Source organism: Hyalella azteca, unplaced genomic scaffold (genome assembly GCF_000764305.2).
Source record: "Hyalella azteca isolate HAZT.00-mixed unplaced genomic scaffold, Hazt_2.0.2 contig14766, whole genome shotgun sequence".
NCBI classification, from domain to species: domain Eukaryota; kingdom Metazoa; phylum Arthropoda; class Malacostraca; order Amphipoda; family Hyalellidae; genus Hyalella; species Hyalella azteca.
Window position 1 is genome coordinate 690,625 of NW_025944642.1, and position 18,986 is coordinate 709,610.

Below are 18,986 nucleotides of genomic sequence, written 5' to 3' on the forward strand. Positions count from 1 at the left end.
ATATTTTTCAGTGTTAGGACCGATTATTTGCTCTCGTACGTTTATACTGGCAGGAAAATAGTACGATAAATTCTTAATTTGTACATCGACGTCAGTCTTTGGGCCAACGACAAGTGAAGAAACCGTTACGAAATTGTTAATGGAAAATGAAACTCCTCATTAATGGCACATTAATTCTGATCGAAATTATACCGCTAATATTATACAGTAAGAAGGTACGTAGTTTTTACAGGAAGTAGAGTACGTTTGATGCAAGTGTGCGGGTTGAGATAAACCAGCACCATTTCAAGTCAGGACAGGAGACAACCCCGACTTTGGCGATACAAATCAACCCATTTTTTTTGCAATCGAGGTATGCAACGCGAAGCACATGAAAATTTTTTATTCGATATGCGATTCCCACACAGTTTTATTACGTGTGGTGCCATTGAAATGAAAATAATGATCACAACACACATTCTTAGCCTGCATGCAAAAACACAGTTCAAGTATCGATGTAAATTTGACTCTACCAGCGCAAATTGTATTCTGCATTGGCGCAAATTTTTATATTGCACAATATTAGTAGATTTCGTCAAAATGAGAGGATGAGAAGGTTAACGACACGCGGACGGCAACGTTTAAAGTAATGGATATAATATTTTTTCTTCAAACCTGAATGATGTCGGTAGCCGGCCGACAGCTGGCCATTGTTCCGCCTAAAAAAAACCGGTCCTTTAGTCAGTTCAATACGCCCGGGGTTACGTTCAATTCAGGCACAGGAGCACAATTCAAAATTGGCGGCAGGCAGAATACATTAAAATTTAGATCTTCTTCACCCCAGCAGCCGCGCGCAACAAAGTAAAAAATCGAATTTTTGTGTATATTATAATGCTTGACTAGCGTGTCAGCTATAAAACCATCTCGCTGCGGAAGTCACAAATATAAATCAATCAAAATTAGCGGATGGTGACGCAAAGGTATATAAATGACCAATGCAAAGATATTTACATTTTTGAGGGTTGATAAACCAAGAAAGTACAGGCGAACAACAAAAATTAAGATAATCTAACATCAGATCTCATACACAATGGTCAATGTTTCTCTTACATAAGGTCCCGCACGATAGAAACATTGCCGTCAAATCCTGCAGCACAAGAAATTCCAACTCGCATCAGAGAGCGCGAGCTCTGTAGCGAGGCGCTCTCGAACAAATTTACTAGTTAAGAAAAGTGCAACAAAACTCCAAGTGAACAACGACACGCGTCAGAAGAGGCCTTTTCATATGAATTTAGAATAACCTGGCCTAATTTTTAGCGACGCTTGTTGAATTTGAACATAAATTAGGTGATGGCAAAACCTCATGGTTCATAGCTGCACTGGTGTCTATCATCAAACATTTGTTTCATACACAATTTGACATTTAGACTGGAAAACTAACAAAAGAATATATGCATCCTGCTCATACAGCAAACTAGGATCGTAACAAGGAATCGTAGGAGCATGGGTCTTTGTTGGTATCGTGAAAGTAAAATTTTTGGTATAGGATATTTAGGAGTAGCACTAGATAATATCCGTCTGTAGATGCTACACAAATATTCTTTATACAGTTGTACTTGACGAAACATTCGTACTTTCTAACACAATGAAAGAGGGTAGATGCCATATGCACTGGTTACAGCTGGCCAACTGATCAGATGGTAAATTGGTACAGCAGCCAAATATTGACAATGGTTCAGAGCAAACAGACGAGCAATTAGAATTTTATACACTACTATACAAACGAAAACATAAAATTTACAAAATGCAGACTAGAGAAAGTAAATTATGAATACAACTAACGGAGCTAACTTTTGATTATTGGCGCTACAATAATCCTGTAATCCAACATGACCGTCTCGTTGAGCCCATCAAAAAGGTTACTTTAAAAAAGTCAATTCAATATCAACGGCGGTGTTGAGAGAACATTAATTCAAAAGACGTTGTGAACGCAATTTTAGGTTTCGACACTAAAAAAAACGTGAAACCGTATATCAGTTGAAATGTAGCACTCGACATAAAATGAAATCGGGACGAAAATTAAAAACATAAGACAAACTTCAAATCCACAAAATTTCGAGCAACACTGGAATAGGAATGCGAGGAACTCGTGTCTTTGGTACGCTTCACTTAAAATTAATCGAAGTTAAAGACAATTAAAAAGGCAACATGAAGCCGTCGTAAACTTGTACACAGAACGCAATAGAAATATTCTAGTAGCGGCGAGTAGCTGTAGTATTCCATCAAAATCACCTCGATAAAATAGACATTTTTTGTGGCGGTAAGCGGACAAAATTTCGACAATGCACCTTAACATTAAAGTCAATGAAACGCAACAGATGAGGAACGGATTAAGTCGACATCTGGCAGCCAAATCTCTGCCTGTATACCGTAGGCGAATATCATTAATTATTATCGATATACCCGAAGATACGATTTTATATAAGAATAATTTCTATATCCTACCTTATGTTAGGGAATTGAAAATTAATTGAAGCTTAGTTCGTAAAAAAATTAATAAAGTAAATTGACGACAAAATTGCGTTTAAAGAGCTACTATTAAAAAAAATAAAACTTTTTGAACTCGTTTAAACCGTTTGATTGGGAAATGCAATCCATCGTTTTCTCACGCAAGTAGAACCGCAAGGAGCGTGTCATTTGAAATAATCTCATTAAAATCTAATTTAATATTGCAACAAGAGCTACTCAGCGCGACTTGCCTAATGAACAACAACCAAAAGCCGAGAATTTAATGAGCTTAAGGATGAATTCAATGGGCACCGAATGAATCATGCTGAAATGCGTGAATGAATAAGTTATTCATACGGAGACTTAAATTTATATTGTACGATACTTACCTAATGGGATCGACTAGAAAGTCGGAAATTCGTTGATTGTGGAAGAGTTGATATGCGTAAGAGGGGAAGATATGAGGAGTCTTGTTCAGAATATTCAGATAACTATTAATTTCGACTTCAGGCGTACATCTAGTATTGTTAACCTAATTGTTTTGTAGCATTTTAGGGAGACGATAAACATACGAGTTGGAACACAAGGCCAGTCCAGAGAAGATCTTCAATAAAACTTGATGATAAAGAATGAAATGAGTGAACGCAAATTTCAAAGAAATGCATCAAAAGCGATCACAATACGTCTGGACAAGGAAATTAAATGGGTTGTCGGTTATCGCATGATCAAAAAGTTTTTTGCCTGAAAATGACAATTAATCACGAGTAGCCTTAATATTCTAGTACCAATACGACAAAAATTAAAACTATAGCAGATCATTCGTCTTCCAAAAGCTGCAGAAACAATTCATAATAATTCATCGCTTCATTGAATGAAACGGCATCACAAGGTAGCGACGAAAATGCTTCAGCCTCCTTCACAGTCTCTGAGATTTCAATTCCCAGCGCCATAAGATTTCATTTCGTTTTGTTCGCTCGAGCAATCATGCTTCTTAGAATTGAAATTCAAACCTCATTTCAAATACAAGGATATACGAGTATTTAGGATCAAAATGTGCGTGTGTTTTTTTTTTCGAGCCAGATTACTTAAATCAGGAAGTTCACTGAGCATATTAACTTTAATCCATTCATTTTGTCGAGAAAATATTAGCGCATTTGAGTGATATATATTAGAATATATAGTATATATTAGAAAATAGAAGGATTTAAAACATATGAGAAGTGAAATTCGGCTATTTAAACCAAGTGTGGAATTAATCCTAATTCAAAATCTCTCTGTGCATCACGCACCGCAAAGCACAAACATTTAATGAATATTATCAAAGTTTAAAAAAATGAAAATGAATGAAAATGCGATGCTGAGCAATAATGATTCCAAATGATGATAAACATCAAGGCAATATCCTTCATTTTGACCATGCAAATGAAGAACGAAATTAATACTTCAATAATGTTCATTCAGTCTAGTATTACTTTTAATTTAATTATCGCAATGTCTTCATCATTTCTCAATTATTAATGCTGGTAAAATATTTAAGGTGAGAATTAATACGTGAATATTTAAAGTGAAATTAGCACGTCACATGCTGAGCAATTAACCAGTTAAAAATAATAGCTACAGTCGATTATATAAATAATATCATGCATTTCATAAAACATAAGTTATACACATACTCGTATATAAAAATAAATGTTGACCAAACTTGCTAGTGACAAATTCTTTAATAAAAACATAACAGTAAATTAAGGCAATTAAAAACTAACTTCCGAACTAAATAACAAAATACTTGTAGGAAAAAGTTGCACAGCAGCTCAAATGGGCACAGAAACAAGAGGAATTAAAGTTTAAAAGAACAAAAATTAGGAGCTTATCAACAGAAGATTAAAAGAAGGCCGAAAAACTGAAGAGAAAACGTCCCAAAATGTAATCACACTGTAACGGCCTAATAACAGAGGCATGAAGCTGGAAATTAAAGACAGCAATGTCCTCCTATAACCCAAAATATTATATGAATACGTATATATTAGTTTAAATGCCTTGTGATCATCCGCTGAACATTACAAGGACGAGTCTTGATAAAACAAAATTTAATAGAAATAAAAACAGAAGTCACGAATCCAATAGGCAACACTTGATATACGCAGAAATTGAAAAAAACATGTAGTGAATTAAAATGTAGGCTACCGATTCTAAAAGGAAGTAAGGTCAGAACTTCTTCTCAGGGCTTTAACATGACCGGGAGAAGCAAATGCTATACATTTCAAAACAGTAGCTAAAGTAAACCAGTAAATACTGTCACTCGTGGAGAAATTCTCGGGTTTCGTTTCAAGTGCACGCCAATAAGATAGTGTCGGCTAACATGAAAATCCAATATAGATACCCAAGACTGCTCAACCGAATATCCAATTTTGGATTCAGTTAACAGGTTACGCAATCAATTATGATCTTTATAGTTACTCCTCCATAAGTGAAGTATCTCTTAGTAATACACATTGACTGAAATCTAACCCAAGTCAAAGTCACAAAAGCTACAAAGTTCTAAAGAGGCACGCATTCCACCTCATTCATAATCTATGACTCTAAATGACTGAGCAAAATAGCTGAAATGCAGTCCGGAAGATAGCGAGTCGAAATACTGACCGTTGGCTACATTTTACATGTATAAAACCTAACACATTATATTATGAGGCAGAGAGTATTTTTCTTGTGTTAAGCTGCTCAGGGAAATTTAGCTTCTTTCACAAGCTAAATACACACGCCTCAAGAAAAGCTAATAGTCTCAGAGGATCCAAGTGATCTTTCAGTGACTGCTGGGACTTACTTACATAGTTTGAACTTTCACAGCGATTTACATGCTTCTTTGACAGGATCGAAAAACAATAATCCTAAATAGTTTCAAATTGTCACAGAACATTGCTTTAACCCTTTGTCTACGGATAAATTAACCATCGTCAATGTCATTTGCACATAAAGTACTGGGACCGAGAGGTGCTGTCTGTACACGAAGGTTTAAATTCGTCAATAAAAAACCTTAGAGTGCGTGTCGAAAAGCCGTGGAGCAGAATTTTAGTGTGGGGGTTCTGGTGCATAAGGCTGCCGCAGCCTCAACGGAATAGAGTAATTTTCAGTGGCCACCGAGTCTGCAACGTCGTCGTCCATCAGCAACAAACTACCCTCGGTGCCCAAGATGGCGCTCATCTCAAACTCTGACACGAGGGGCGTGAGGTCCTCGCGCGACCCGTGCAGGGAGGATTCTACAGAATCATTTGGGGAGTGTGGGGTGTGGGGCATGCTGGATGACGTAGATAACTGCTTAGGAGGAATAGGTGGAGGAGGAGGCGAGCGGACATTGCGGGGTGAGACTTGGCTGAGCGAAGAAGAGGCTTCGAGGCCAGGGTGGAAAACACTCGTGCCGTTCACGGCGTCGTCCGCAAATGCGAATATCGAAGGTGCCGACAGCTGGAGGGGACAAAACCGTAGAAGCGAATTTCAAAAAATGCTTTTCTTATAATTAGAATAGCAAGGTAAGGAGTAGTATATCTGGGACTTGGAAAGATCAACTGCATCGGCAGTTCATGTTCAATTCCCGGTCAGGAAACCCATTTGGGATGCGTATTTTCCGATTGGCTTTCTTTGTATAATTGATTATCACTAGTATTAGATAGGAGAGCCTATTGCCAATGTGTGATTTCAAATCCAATATGAATGTATACTATTTCATTAAATTGCCGTAAGCTTTTTGTTTAACAAAAAGCACCTACTTTGTACACAGTAACATAGTCACTTCAAATTTGTTAATCAGGCTATCCAAAAAAGTATTTTTTTTTTCACTAAGTTTCATATCAAATTTTATTGAATGTTAGTTAAATTAGATCATTCCCAAGATGGCTGAAGAACTCCAATAGACAGGGTAGTGATATAGAATTTCCACCAGCATTTTAAGGACAGATTCTTCTTCAACGGGTCTACTTATTTTTCAGGCATGCCATAATTAATAAAAATTTTAATTTCCCAAGACGTTATTAAATATTGTTCTACTATTATAAAAAAAATTCTTCGCTGAACACCATCACTGTGCCGGCTCATTTTAAAGTTTAGTGAAAATCATTTGTAACTTTCATGGAATCTTTGCTGCATGTAAATTACAACATTTTTATCATGTGAATATTACGTTTGAACTTAACGTGGAAGAAAGAAACTGAGCCTAATTATAGTTTCCCTTCGTGTTCATTCGTTACATGAATAGAAACCGAAAGAAAATGTCATTAGTCAGCAAACAGATGATAGTCAGCAAACAGATGATAGTCAGCAAACAGATGATAGTCAGCAAACAGATGATAGTCAGCAAACAGATGATAGTCAGCAAACAGATGATAGTCAGCAAACAGATGATAATCAGCAAACAGATGAGCATTTTTATTCGCTGGCATCATCAGCATTTTAATAAAAAAATCTAGAATATTCTACAAATTTTAGAATAAAATTGAACGAGAAAATTAACCTGGTTGGATATTTTCTTGTAGCAGGTGGTTCGCTTGGGCAGAACTGGAGGCGGCGCATCGTCCAGACGAACGCTCGCCACGCTCGAGCGTCCGCTGCTGCGATCACTCCCTGCCAATTATTTACATAAGTAATACATGCTTTATATTGCTAATGTATCATATATCATATATATTAACTATCACGAGTAAATAACTGATACTTGAAATTGAGGAAAATGGAGTGGGGCCTAGTACGAGAAGCTTCCCGGTTCAGAAAACATAATTTACTTTATAATATATTTTAAGATCATCGATAATATTCAGTAAGAAACATGGAAATACCAATGCTTAGAACACACAACAAATTATTTTAGTGAATAATGAAGCAATACACAATACCTCGAGGGGGGAGTGGGGGGACGGGCGGCAGGGATTCCTGGGAATGATTCCAGTCCTTGCTCGAGTGCTGGGGACTGGGAACACAGGGACACTCTCATCACACTCGATGTCATCACACTCGATGTCATCACACTCGTCGTTATCACAATCAACGTTATCACACTCGTCGTTATCACAATCGACGTTATCACGCTCGACGTCATCACACGTTATAACATTCGACCATTCATCGCGGGAATTTTCATCTATAATTAAAGCTTCTCTTGCCTCTTATTATGGGCGGAATTATAAACACGTTAATGATACGTCGCGTGACACATAATATGACAAGCAGCACATAAAATCTACATTAATAAACGCGTCCACGATAAATGTCCAAATTTACATAGTTCTACATAGTTTACATACATAGTTTACAACATAGTTCCAAATAATCTGGACGTTTGGGGTGTATTGAGATTCCGAATAACGAACTATTAAGTTAGTAACGTCCATACGTTGTGCAAATAGAACATATAAATTGACTTTCATTAGTGTTATGATATGATAATTATAAACAAACGCACTCTTAGCACAGATATCGAAACTGGACAAATAACAATAAAACTACGAAAACAAAGTGCATCTTATGGTATGATAATTATCAGGCAAAAGAAGCATACAAATAAGTAAAAATGCAAGTCTAACACTTAAAAGCAGATGAAACTTTCCAAAAGCGGAATAAATTTTAAGCTACTTTAAATGACGAAAAAAGTAATAATATATGCAATATATGAATGCAATGCAATATATGCAATGTATATGAATGCAATTAAAACGGCTAACGAACCAACGGTTCCTCCAGTGTTTCACTGGCACACGTAACATAACTTGGCACTACTTTTCTATTTATTTATTATTTTCATCTATTTTTAATATAGATGGCCACAATATATAATGTGATACAAAATTAGGCTTGCTACACTGCATTTATAAACAATGGGCATTTTACAACCAAATCATTGTCGATTTTTCGGAAAATTTTATGTGCAGAAAAGTACTTCTTTTCATGGAACTTTATTCAATCGCAGCTTAAAATTTATTCAGCTTCAAGAGTAGCGGAATTTTAGTGGAGTTGAACACAAATTTTTTGTTGAATGAACCATTACCTGTGGTGGTGAGGGAGAACAAACTCGTAGGAGTTGGTGGTGGTGGTGCGGGTGAGGGGGTGGGGGGAAGTCCCCCGGCTGTCACCCCCCACAACCACGGAACGCGGACGGCCTTCCCGTCCCCCGTTGCTTCCGTTTCCGCTATCTTCGCACCGCATTTCCTGGAAAATTCGGATATTTTGCTACATTTTTACTGTTAATAAATATTAACGAAAAAAAGTAATACACGTTAATCCTGAATGGCAGGCTTTGCTCGGGGAGGTCGTACGTCATCACGAGGTATATAATGTGAATTATTAAATTTCACAATGAAAAGTATCGATTTATGGTTAATTGAACATGAGTCTATCGGTATCAGAAACATTCTAAATTGATAATAAAGAGAAATAAGCTCAACACAAACGGCATTTGGGTCACATAAGGCCTATTAAGGAGGATATGAAGTATTATATATAATAATAGATCATCGTGCGATACATATGAAATTATACTATCTGATAATAAAATTAGTATAAGTTAGATATCAAATAAAATAATAACAAAAGTATTTATTTATAGTAACTGACCATGGGTCTGGAGTAGAAGTCGTCCTCTTGAGAGACGGAATTGTGATAGTAAAGTGACGAGGATTGTGAGGATCGTTGAGACGAGTAGCCTGAGAGCGACGTGCCGCTGCTGCTGCCCGCACCACTCGGCACCGGCGGTAGTGGCGAACTGTGAACAACGGAACTTTAGCCGCTAAATTGTCCACAAGTTTTTGAGTTTAGAGTTTATCTGATGAATTGCAAAAAGTGACATTCACCAAATAAATATAAATTTATCAGTTTAGTTTAGAGTTTATCATATGAGCCGCTTACGGCCACGCAGGTATGCCGACTTCAAATCATCACAGCATGCCGGGATCCGAACCGAACGCGAGCCTAGCAGAGCTGTACTATCAAAAGTAGTTTTACTAAAAACTCACCAATCACAGACGTGAAATAGACGGCAACGTGCACTGTGGCCACTACAAGTACTTGAGCCGCTACGTGAACATAAAAAAGTTTTTCGCTTAGAGAGCCTCAGACCCCTTCCGTAGAAGCATCATTTATATGCGTAATTCTTCGAATAAATGCACTAGATTTGATCTCCATTGTTTCCATATTAATGATGGAGCCCATCCTGCGGAACTGTCCACTGCCACTCACTTGATGATGGAGCCAATCCTGCGTAATTATTCACTGCCACTCACTTGATGATGGAGCCAATCCTGCGGAACTCAGTGGCAGGATCGGAGTCTGCGCGTCTGTGGGTGTGGGGACGAGTCACTTTGTTCTGCATGCCTTTGAACACCTGAACACCGAGCAACATAGAAATATCATTGGAGAACACAGAAAAACATACAAAAAATAACTATAATAAGCCTCTAAGTCTGGCGCAATGCAACTTGTTCTTAGATATTTATTTCATATTTTGGTATTTTATGTTCTCTAACACCTGGACACCGAGCAACATAGTACTATCATTAGAGAAAAAAACAACAAATAACTACAATAAGCTTCTAAGTCTGGCGCAATGCGACTTGTTCTTAGATATTTATTTGCTATTTTGGTATTGTATGTTCTCCAACGCCTGAAAAGCATGGAACAGGGATAGGAGAACATTGAACTACCATTGGTGAACGTACAAAGAACACACAAGAAATAAATACAATAAAGGAGATAAGAAAAACAATTGAAAAACAGACTATACGGAAACAAATGAGCCTCTCAGTCTCACACAAAACGACTCTCATTTGGACTCGTTTCACTATTTATTATATGCTCACGAACACCTGGACATCGAGTAACAAAGAGAGGTTAACATAGAACTACAATGGGAAAACACATTTTGTAAAAATAAATGAACCTCTCAGTATCAAGCAACACGATTCACTTTCATACAAGCTTCATTTTGTATTGTATGTTCTTGAACAACTAAACATCGAACAATAAAAGTAACATTGAACAACAATGTGAACAGTTACCTGATGATAAAGGCAGCAATTAAGGAATTAGGAAGAATTAAACGAATTGCGGCAAACTTCAGTTCGACCTCGATCAGAACTTGTACAAATGGAACAAAATGTTGCTACTTAGAAATTGACGAAAGGAAGCTCCTATCAAAATAATACCATAAGCAACAAATGAAAAAAAAAAATATTTTTTACCAACATATAATATAAAACAAGGCGCTAGTACAATGTCAAAAGGCTCACAAACTCGACAGAAATAAGCCCAGTGTAGTACCCAGACATTAATAATAGGAAAAAAAATTGCAGACCTTACTGGAGAAGAAAGTATACAAAAATAGGATAAGAGTCACATGGGAACAGCATACATAATAATTAGTTTAAAGGTTAAGTGTTAAACTCTTACGTCGATGAGCATGTGGTGCAGCGGCAGGGTGTCTGTGGGGGCGATCTTGCCGTGCAGGTCCAGCGCAGTTTCCAGCAGGTTCGTCTGAAGAACATCACGCACGTTAAGTTTTTTTTGAGTACAACAGCTTAAAGTAGACTTTATATAAGTTATTAGAGAATAATGTTATGATCCTGTAGTGAGTAACTATTGTCGGACTACATAGGTACAAGTGTACCTTCATCATTGCGATTATTACATCGTACATCACTAAGTGCGATTATTACATAGTAAAATCATTTAGCCTCAGAAGGGTTGTTCTTGCAGTGAGGATAAACTAGTGATGTAAAATGTTTTAATTTTAACTTACGAGTGTGACGAGATGAAGTTTAAGCTGGCCCACCCAGCCCGCATGCTCGGGGTGCTCGCTGAGGTAGTCGGAGGTGAAGAATGCCGACAAATACATCGCGATACCACCATTCACAGCCGCATCAATGGCTCCCTTCAGCAGCATCGTGAACGGTTGAATGTTGTCCTGTAATTTAATAATTATCACTCATGAGAAAAACAGTACATTAAACTTTTAGTGAATTCCCCTTCAAATTGAAATGAATTTGCAATTTGAACTTTACCCCTTAATGTCATCACAAAGACTTTTAAGCAAGGGCTTTTTCCCATAGAATAGAATAGAAGCGTCGGCACTGAAGAAATAGGCCCATGTAATCTACACATTAGAAAAAGCATACACATTGAATAAGGGGCTTTTTCCCATAGAATAGAAGCGTCGGCATTGAAGAAATAGGCACATGTAATCTACACAATAGAAAATACATACACATTGAAATTATGGCGGAGGACATACCTTGGGGTTAGCACGGTAATGACTGACGGTGTTCTTGATCTCCTTGGCGCGGTTGTGCACAGTCTCACAGGCGTTCTGTGGAGGACAGATCTGCTCGACGCTCTGGTGCTCCACTTCAAACCACTTCAGGATGCCAGGCAGGGGCGAGCTGATCGTGTATGTGATGCGCTCGATCCACAGGTTCTGTGTGATAAGTTACAGATATACTTTCTGCATATTAATTTAATGGATTTATAAATTAGGGCAATGATGTGTACAGGCAATAGCTACGAGGTAAGATGGAGGGAGGTAAGCTTGCGTGAAGAATTGACTTCACGTTAGATCTACATGTACAAGCAGTCACAATCTGAAATCTTAAGCAAGAGATTTCTTAACTAAAATAATTTTGAAAGCATTTTAAATAATAATTACAATAATTTTGAATTATTTTAGCGGTACATCAAAACGGTAAAGAATGAACCTTGAACTCATTGTCCTTATCAGTATGGCCGCGAGCGTTAGGTCTGTTATAGATGAACTTGTAGACGTTGTTGTTGTTGTAGTACTTGAGGACGCGCTCGTCGATCTCTACGCCTTCGAACTCCGGCCGTGGCTCCGGCACCGGCTTCACCGCACAGATCTTGAGGAAACAAGCAGCGAATTATTGAATATGGGCGAATAAAAGATACTTTTACTTTGAGAAAGGGTATATATCCGCAAGTCAAAAGTCAACTCTTAAATTTAAAAAGAGTATATTCGAAAGTCAAAGGTCAACTCTTAAATGTAAAAAGAGTACCTATATCCGTAGGTCAAAGATTAATCAATATTCAGTTCTTCCAATCTTAAATCACAAGGTTTCAATTAAATGCACAAAATTGAAGCTTTGATGGTAATCTTGTAATTAAGGCTTTGATGCAATTGCAAGCAGCGAGGAAAGCATTCACTGTTTTTACCCAAACTAAAAACTTAATTTTTTTCCTCCGATTATTTTTAGACCTTACGATGACCAAAGCAACAGGTAGCCAAAATTAGCTCTAGGGCACCGCCCACGGTCATGCTGAGACACCGCCCTTGTCGGCTATCAAGCTATGAGCGACATAGAGGAATTAACTGATCTTCCCGAGGCTCGAACCCACGGCTCATCTCGGCGCTGCTACTACAATGCTACAGTATCAATAACCTTCAAGTTACTAATCGCGTTGATGAATACCTGAATAAACTGGTCTGAAGAGGACTTGGTGGCGTCGTCAGGAGGCATGTTGTACGACAGCAACTTGGCTTGTGGAAATTCGCTCTGAATGCGCTCAGTGAACGCGCCGATTTGTTCGTATTCGAGTCCACGGTAAATGAACGCCTTATTCTAGAACACAGGATAAAGATCACTTAAAAATGTTACTCCAAATATAAAAAACTTCCATAGATCGCACCTAGTTTGTAAATTTTCTTCTTTCAAAACTTTAGTTTTACTGTCAAGAAATTAGTACTGTTAAAAATTCATTATGATTGCTTAAGGTCTTTGGTAGGTACAAATTCCAAAAAGACAATTGCACGTCAATAAAAGATCAGTACGGAACAAACAGCGAACTCACCCGAACAAAAAGCGGCAATCCCATGCCGTAGAAGCCGACTCTGAAGTACTCATTATCATATCGCTTGCCGGTGAGTATTTGTTGGTAGAAAGAAGCCTGCATCTCGAGTACTTCGCTCAGGCGATGGTAGTCGAACAGACGTCGACGGTAGAGGTTGGCAAGCTCTTCTAGGAGAGGAATGCCTTCCTCCCAACACTGAAACATCATGATGTATTTCATATTATTGATAAAATAAATAGGTATATGCGAACAAAAATACATTTATCATTACTATAATATTATTACCTACTACAATATAATAAATTATGACGGAACTATCGAGACGAAGACAAATTTGTTTAATATAAAGAAAGAAATATTTCGATGGGGTATTATGGCTACAGGTTATACACTTTGTTTTACAAGCAAATTCATTCGGAACATGAAGCCTATCGTTGAACGTTCAATTTCTACATCAAAAAACAGACAAATGCAATAACGATGTTAAGAAAAGATTAACAAGCAACATTTTCCTGAACTGTAGCATGTGCAAAAGTAGGTAAAGATTAACATAGACGCTAGTATGGGGAAAGGAAGTAGTGAGTAGGTAACTATTATGTAACAGACGCTAATGGGATCCAAATGTCGCCTGACCTTTCCTTTGTCGAAATAAGAGATTATTTTCTTGTAGATATACTCCTTGCGGGTTAGCTCTGTTTGTGCAGGATACAGCAAATCAGCGTGCAGGACTCGGCTGCTCCAGTCGAGCTGGTTAGCGTGAAGCTGAAGCGTGAAGCCCGCCTCTGTGTAGTTACCAGCAGGCAAGTGTAGGTCGTGTAGCTTGTAGATGTAGCGCGTGTACATCTCCTGTCTGTTTACCTCGTTTTTGTAGAAGTTCTGCACAAAAATCAATGCTTAAACAAAACGTAGATACTCTTTTCGTAGAATAACATGGATAATATAAATAAAAAAAAGATCATTATAGTGATAAGAAAGATACCAAAATCAATGCTTGTACAAGACGATTCGATACTCTTTTATAGAATACCAGGAATAACATTAAAAAAATAATGTTCATAATAAGATTATTAAAATAAACATTCATAAAAAATTAATGCTCATAATAACATTAATAAAATAACATTAATAAAAAATTGATGTTCATAATAATAATGATACGTACGAGAAGGTTGACGGTACAGCTGATCCTCTTATCGCTGTTATCGTGGCCCTGCATGACGCTGCGGTAGTCTTATCATTATCATCATAATAATAATGATACGTACGAGGAGGTTGACGGTGCAGCTGATCCTCTTATCGCTGTTATCGTGGCCCTGCATGACGCTGCGGTAGTCGAGCAGGCGCTCCAGCAGCCGCGTCACTGACTGTACGAACGCTGCGCCGCTGTCCCGCCATACCGGGTCATCGCTGCGCACCTTCTCCAGCAGTCTGTAGGACAGACAAGTGAGTCTGGGACAGACGAGTGAGTGTAGGACAGACAAGTGAGTCTGTAGGACAGACAAGTGAGTCTGTAGGACAGACAAGTGAGTCTGTAGGACAGACAAGTGAGTCTGTAGGACAGACAAGTGAGTCTGTAGGACAGACAAGTGAGTCTGTAGGACAGACAAGTGAGTCTGTAGGACAGACAAGTGAGTCTGTAGGACAGACAAGTGAGTCTGTAGGACAGACAAGTGAGTCTGTAGGACAGACAAGTGAGTCTGTAGGACAGACAAGTGAGTCTGCAGCACAGACAAGTGAGTCTGCAACACAGACAAGTGAGTCTGCAGCACAGACAAGTGAGTCTGCAGCACAGACAAGTGAGTCTGCAGCAGACAATAATCAAAGCACGCTAATGAACAACAGACAATAATCAGTCATACATGATGTTGGATCAGATATAAGTGAATGTGTCAAAAAATAATGCATGACAGTCAATGATATTGAAGCTCAACAGAACTTTGGAGCAAGCAATTAAAGAAGGATCAATGATTAGATTTTGCTATGAAATAAAATCTTTATTATAAACGAGTGTCATAAGTTGCTCTTGTAAACAGAAAAAACGAGGCTGTTGACTTCAACTTCAGATCTTCTGAAAAATTTTCGATGTCAAGAAATATCCAGAAAGTGAGTGAGCACTAATGAATATTCATTGACATTGATACATGTGGTAACTAAATAAACTTGTGCGGAAATAGGGGTGTGGATAATCTGCTAAAGCAGATTAAATTAGGGAAAGACCACAAAAAAAAAAAAAAAAAAAAAAAAAAAAAAAAAAAAAAAAAAGAAAATAAAAATATTAAAGACTACCTATAGGGAACATTTAAGTTTATAGGGAACATTAAAGTTTATAGGGAACATTAAAGTTTATAGGGAACATTAAAGTTTATAGGGAACATTAAAGTTTATAGGGAAAATACTCACAAAGCACTGAGATGCTCCCTGGAAGCAGCGGACAACAAAGACAAACAATGTGATATTTCACAGTACAAACCTTTACCAAATTAATCAACGCAAGAATAGAGATATAAGACTTACTGAATTCTTAAAATATTTACAGGTTTAATTATGAATACAATATCTTTAACATATTATGACTACAGAGTGACCTTAAATTTTAACGTTTGAATACCAAGAAAAAATAAAAAAGATAACTTTCAACATCCATGTTTTAGGCTAAAAGCATCGGAGAATTAACACGAACTGTCAACTAAAGGTAAATACAGTTTCAGAGTCCAGATTAATGAAAACGCAGGAGCAAAAGACTCACATGGTGTTGAAAAGTTGACGGTATTGGTCGTTGCCTTTGTTTTCGCTAATCAAAATGTCCAACTTGTCGATGAGTTCTGTTTCCACCTGAAATAACAATACGCATGAATTACGTACATGCAGGAACAAAACAAACATCAGACTTGGCAGATAATATGAGCACCATCAAATACACACAAATGGAACAAGTTGAAGAGACATATATGTTGGTAATTAGTATACCTCAAACGCTCTCCAATAAAATTTTGAGTTAACGTAGGTACTATTTTCCCCAGTTCCTATATTAAATACAATAACTATTAGCTAAATACTGCGGAGAATGTTGATATCAACCACTCATCAGCATGGATTTTGATTTTAAAACTCAAACCTTAACAAAACTAATACCAAATACTAAAAAGTATAACTCAGAACTCACTGCAGTGAGTGACAGAGAGCGCATTTTCTCGTCGACGAAAACGTGTAGTCACGGACGGACAGACGGACGGACAGACGGACATGGCGAGTACGATAGTGCATTTTTTCCATAAATGAGAAAATGCGCTAAAAATGGGACGGTGACGAAAGGAACATTACTTCCCAATTGTACATAGCAACTAAGAACCCAAATCCCGAACCTGCTTGAAGTTCCCTTTAGCCTGTTGCTCAGCTTGCAGTAGATCAAAGAAGATGGGAAGCGTGGCTCGTCGTAGTTCGGGTTGCGGCACCAGCGTCATCTCAAGGAACGGCCCCACCAGGCTACTCACGAAGCATATTCGCTGTTGGTCTGTGAACAGACAAGTGAGTCTGCAGCACATGCAATAATTAAAGTACACTGATGAATAACAGACAATACTCAGTCATACATGATGTTAGATCAGGTACCTACTAGTGACTGAGTCAATAAATAAGGTATGATAGTCAATGATATTGAAGCTTAATGGAACTTATGAGCGAGCAATTATAGATAAATCATAAAGATCAGATTTTGTTATGAAATAATATCTTCGTTATTATAAACGAGTGTTATAAGTTGCTCTTGTAAACCGAAAAAATTAGGCTGTTGACTTCAACTTCAGATCTTCGGAAAATTTTTCGATGTAAAGAAATATGGTAACTAATAAACTTGTCCGGAAATGGAGGTGTGGATTAAATGAGGGAAAAATAAAAATATAAAAGTTTATAGGGAACATTAAAGTTTATAGGGAAAATACTCACAAAGCACTGAGATGCTCCCTGGAAGCAGCGGACAACAAAGAGAAACAATGTGATATTTCACAGTACAAACCTTTACCAAATTAATCAACGCAAGAATAGAGATATAAGACTTACTGAATTCTTAAANCTAAAAATAATATTTAACTTGATTGAAAATCTTTAGCGCTTCGAATACAAGCGAAGTTATGGATGAAAACGAAATAAAGCACATTCGAAAAACGCATGAAGCCATCTCATCCATTTCCGAGCGAGCAGCAGGATGATGTAGCTGCGCTACTTAGAGGGGTGACCGTCCACGAGTTCTGCAATGAAGCAATTCCCTTGATTATCACGAGAAAGTCCCTAGTACAAAAGTGCATGTGATGAAAGTTCTTCAGCGTGCGATGCATTACAGGAAATGAAATTCAGTGCAGTGGAATGCTCTTCCTCGTCAGCATGCAACAGGCATTCCGAGTCAAATTTTACGACTTTCTTCACGCGGCTTCAATTAGAACGCTTGACGTACATTGAAAGAAAAATAAAAAGATAGATTCTTTCCCAGAAGAGGACTTAATTGTCACAGCCATGAAATTAAAGTACCGGTATCTTCCTGATGCACATGCCTATGTAGATGGCTAACGCCTAATGAAAACTTGGTGTAATCAATCGACCGCAGACGACTAATGATAATTCGGTGTAAGTAATCCATATTCAAACACAGTCGACTTCGCTAAGCGCAGTTCCGCCACACGCCTTCTAATGCTTTTTTACCTCCAATTAAAATTAGTAACACAGCTTCTTTTGAAATAAACAACTTTCAATCAGTAAAATCACTACGAATTTAGGGAACCTGAATCGGCCCAGAGGTTTTAGGTGGGCACTGGACATAACCTGTCTCTTATACACATCTAATATTACAATTGAACTTTCCGAGGTATTACTTACATAAGTATCATTTTGGAATTGCAGGGACAGAATGGTTTCAATAACGACATCGATGAGTCCCAGCACAAGGGTCTCAATGTCCTGCTCTAGCGCGGCGTCAGGAGCCAGGGGCGCTTTGCTCAGACGGGCGTCGTAGTGTCGCTGTGATCGCTGGTCCGCCAGCAGGGACACGACCTGCCCCAGGATACGAGCGCACAGCTGCAGCTCTACCTTCGCCTGCAGATGTGCACGCAGCTGCTCACACGCGCTCGACACCACCACGCGACGTCCGTCTGACACGAGGGAAAAATTTAACATTTGTTTATCTCCATCTTTTCAATGTTTTCCCTCAAACATTTGTTTGAGGGAAAAATTAAACATTTGTTTATCTCCATCTTTTTTGCGTGAACAATATGGGGACCAAAAGATACATAAAATGATAAGTTTATATGGAAAAACTATTAAATTAGAAGTTCATTCGATCAGGTAATAATCGTTACAATATTAAGCACAGAGAAGTCATGAAAAAATGTCTCGAAATTCACCCATAAAGATATATAATAATTGTCACGTTGTAAGCATGTGTAAATGCTCCAAATTTTTCAAAATTACACCAACCAGGTAAATCATACTCATGAACAACAATACAATAGAGGTGAATAAGACGGAGCGCATGAAGCTCTACAGTTTAGATAAATGAAAACTATATTGGCTGGAGTACCACTAACCAGGATCAGCACAAAGAGTGGTAGAGCAAGCATGGGTGTAGGCGATGAGTCTGTGCTTGGTGAGGTGGTCTGTGATGGGTACAGATGGAGATG

General features: G+C 37.9%; 1 protein-coding gene across 1 annotated transcript; it reads right to left on the reverse strand.

Annotated features, from left to right (window-relative positions):
• Positions 1–159: 159 nt before the first annotated feature.
• On the reverse strand, positions 160–16,831 carry LOC108678277 (dedicator of cytokinesis protein 3; the record flags this gene model as incomplete). The annotated part of the gene is given in 17 exon segments (XM_018166650.2): positions 160–5,946; positions 6,989–7,098; positions 7,368–7,441; positions 8,516–8,676; positions 9,082–9,229; positions 9,747–9,847; positions 10,912–10,995; positions 11,261–11,425; positions 11,753–11,935; positions 12,213–12,371; positions 12,942–13,091; positions 13,321–13,515; positions 13,954–14,196; positions 14,586–14,748; positions 15,721–15,738; positions 16,067–16,152; positions 16,683–16,831. Coding segments are annotated over 17 exon segments (2,582 nt in total), but the record flags the coding sequence as incomplete, so codon positions are not given.
• Positions 16,832–18,986: the final 2,155 nt, after the last annotated feature.